The sequence below is a fragment of the Mycetomoellerius zeteki genome, unplaced genomic scaffold, assembly GCF_001594055.1.
Source record: "Mycetomoellerius zeteki isolate Tzet28-1 unplaced genomic scaffold, Tzet1.0 scaffold199, whole genome shotgun sequence".
NCBI lineage: Eukaryota > Metazoa > Arthropoda > Insecta > Hymenoptera > Formicidae > Mycetomoellerius > Mycetomoellerius zeteki.
In genome coordinates this window covers 97,689-100,637 of record NW_017256946.1, presented here as the reverse complement: position 1 = coordinate 100,637, position 2,949 = coordinate 97,689, and the positions used below count along the sequence as shown (strand labels likewise).

The window sequence follows — 2,949 nt, the reverse complement described above, 5'->3', positions numbered from 1 at the left end:
AATAAATAAAAGTAGGGCTACGAGCCAGTTACAATATAAAAAATTTAATAATCATACAAACGCCGATCGAGTCACTTTCAATGTAAACACAAACAATATTACATAAAATGTCGGAATATTCGGTCAAATTATAATATCCAGTAAAACACGTCTGTTATTTCCGTATTCCCTATTATTAGATATGTGCGGTCCATATGTAAAAACATCACTTGACCGATGTAAAAGTGATCTCATCTCACTTTTCAAAAATCTTGATTTGTCGTAATGATGTGAGTCAGACGTCGAGAGAAAAACGCAAAATTAACTAAGTCATATATAATAAAAGGTAAGCCATGATACAATATATTGGAGAGAACACATGTGTCCTCGACGATGTCAAGCGACGTTGTTTATAATAAGTATTTATGATCCATGCAACCTAAGCAAAAATATATATATATTTACAAAATATTTAAAATAAATATTATAAAATTTATAAATATTTTGTAAATATTTTATAAATATTGTGTGCTGTCTGGGGTATGACGAAGAAATTCAGGGCACGTCCGAACGTATTGACATGTGACGTGATGACGTCCCAACCTCAAAATCTGTCAATCTGTCAAATCCGTTAAACAGCTGAGTTGTTGCTTGTTTCGGCGACGCGTTCTTCATGTTTCACTCGACTCGACTCGCTCGGAGACGGCACGACGCGGGTGTCGAATGCAAGCATTATTTATAAGGTATTTTAAAATAAAAAAACAGAGTATTTTAAAAACATATCATAGAACATTAACAGAAATACAAATGTCATCAAGATTTTTTTTATCATTTATTATTCCTACAATTTTAATCGGTGAAGTTTGCGACATGCGTGGAAAATACAGCGAGGTCCATTATTTAAAAATAATTAACGTAGGTAACGTGTACACTTGAATACTGGGGCGCAATAAACTGTCATGGTCACTACAAGAATTCCAGTTGCATTCTTATACAACCTTCACTGGGAATTTTATACATATAATCTTCTCGTCCTTCTCGTTTCTAAATTCCCACATAACATTGACGCTTACCTAAAAAAGAAACAAGAACTAATTTAACAACAAAATAATTAAAATTTAAAGAATACATTATTATTTACATATGCAGTATTTTCTATACATTATTATTTATATATAAATATACAGGGTGTTTTTTAAATAACGCCCATTAATCATACAGTGCTATTCCTAATAAAAAACTAAGATGAAAAGTCCTCTACCATTTTGCAATTTTAGCAATATTTTTTTGCAAAATGGTAGAGGACTTTTCGTCTTAATTTTTTATTAGGAATAGCACTGTATGATTTTAGTGGGTGTTATTTAAGAAACACCCTGTATATATATCTATAATAAAAATATATGTATAATAAAGAGTTTGCAAAATGTAGATTAAATATAGATCAAAATTAAAGGACATAGAAGAAAAATGTAACTATATATGTTCTAAAAATGGACATGTAATTAAGAAAACTTGACAAAGTATCAATTTTTTTATATAAGTACTTTAAGTATTTAAGATGATTTATATTTAAAGTCATAGATTAACACTTTGCGGGCCATCGAAAGTCATTATGTAAGTACATATATAAAATCCTTACCCAGGTAGCAAATATACGTCATTTTGACGTCAAATTTTGGTCATTTACTGACCATGGTTGACGTCTTAATGACGTCATAATGACGTTCTAATGTAACAAAATTATTGACGTCATTGCAAGAACGTCATTTTGACGTCATGTTAGGACGTTTCCAAGCAGCAAATTAATTTAGGTGTCTCGGTAACAAGTTAACATCAAAATGACGTCTTTTGACGTCAAAATGACAAACGCCATCAGCTTCATGCTATTTGTGTTGAGATCTCAACAATTAAGACATAAATATAGAAAACAACCCTTGGGAAAATTTACTTAATAAAACTTAAAAAAAAACTTAAAACCTATTTTAGAGAAAACTTAAAAAATTTGATAAGTAAATTTGGACATTTTAAATTTTCCTTTAAAGTAATTTTAAAATTTACTTAAAGAAAGAACTGGAAGTAACTAAAGCTAAAGGAACATAAAAATTATAAAACATAAGTTAACAATTATAAAATTTTTTTTAAGATAATAATTGTGAAAATATGAATTATGTTTAAATTTCAAAGCAAGCTTTTCTTACTTATAAGAAGGCTTGCCACATCAAAAAGTTATTTCATAACAACACGAATGAAAAATCTCTTGTGCCTTTTATTCAATCCTGTATAAATCTTACTTACGAGAAAATGTAGCATTGCTGTCTCCCTCTAGTGACGGTGTCGCGCACTGTGTTTGCGGGTAAACTTTAAGTCAACTTAACCTTACTTTAAAATTTAAAAGCACTTTTATATATAAAGTATTTTTTTTATTCTTTAAAGTCCCTAAAGACAATTTTAAAGTCAGTTTTTAAAATCTTTGATTTGTCTAAGATTTTTTTTAATAAGTTTTCAAATACTTTAAAATTGCTTCGATCACTTTATATCACTTAAAAATTTTTTAAGTTAACTTTTACATTTGAAAGGTTACTTTTAAAAACTTTAATTTTTCTTTAAGTAAATTTTCCTAAGGGAATAATTTACAAATAACATCAAATTTATTACTACTTTGGGTATTTATATATATATATATATATGTCTGTTCACTCTAATAATCACTGTTGACATCTTAATAATAACGTCTTAATGACGTCCTCTCTTTCTCTCTCTCTCTCTCTCTCTCTCTCTCTAATTTCGCAAATTATATGTGTTATCGCGACGACATCAAAATAACATCATGTTGGGACATTTCCAAATGAAGAATTAAGGAAGACCAAAATATGACATTATTTTAACGTCATTATGACGACATCATAACGGGGGGATCCCGTTTGCCTACAAATCGATTGCCTACAGTACCGTTTGCCTACATCCCATTTG

General features: G+C 29.3%; 1 protein-coding gene across 1 annotated transcript in view; it reads right to left on the bottom strand.

Moving 5' to 3' along the window:
- Nucleotides 1-769: 769 nt before the first annotated feature.
- LOC108722217 (protein NPC2 homolog) overlaps nucleotides 770-2,949 on the bottom strand; it is an 11,294-nt gene continuing 9,114 nt past the window's right edge. The window contains exon 4 of the mRNA XM_018447199.1: nucleotides 770-1,052. Coding sequence (XP_018302701.1) covers nucleotides 969-1,052 — 84 coding nt within the window. The 3' untranslated portion in view covers nucleotides 770-968. The remainder of the gene's footprint in view (nucleotides 1,053-2,949) is intronic.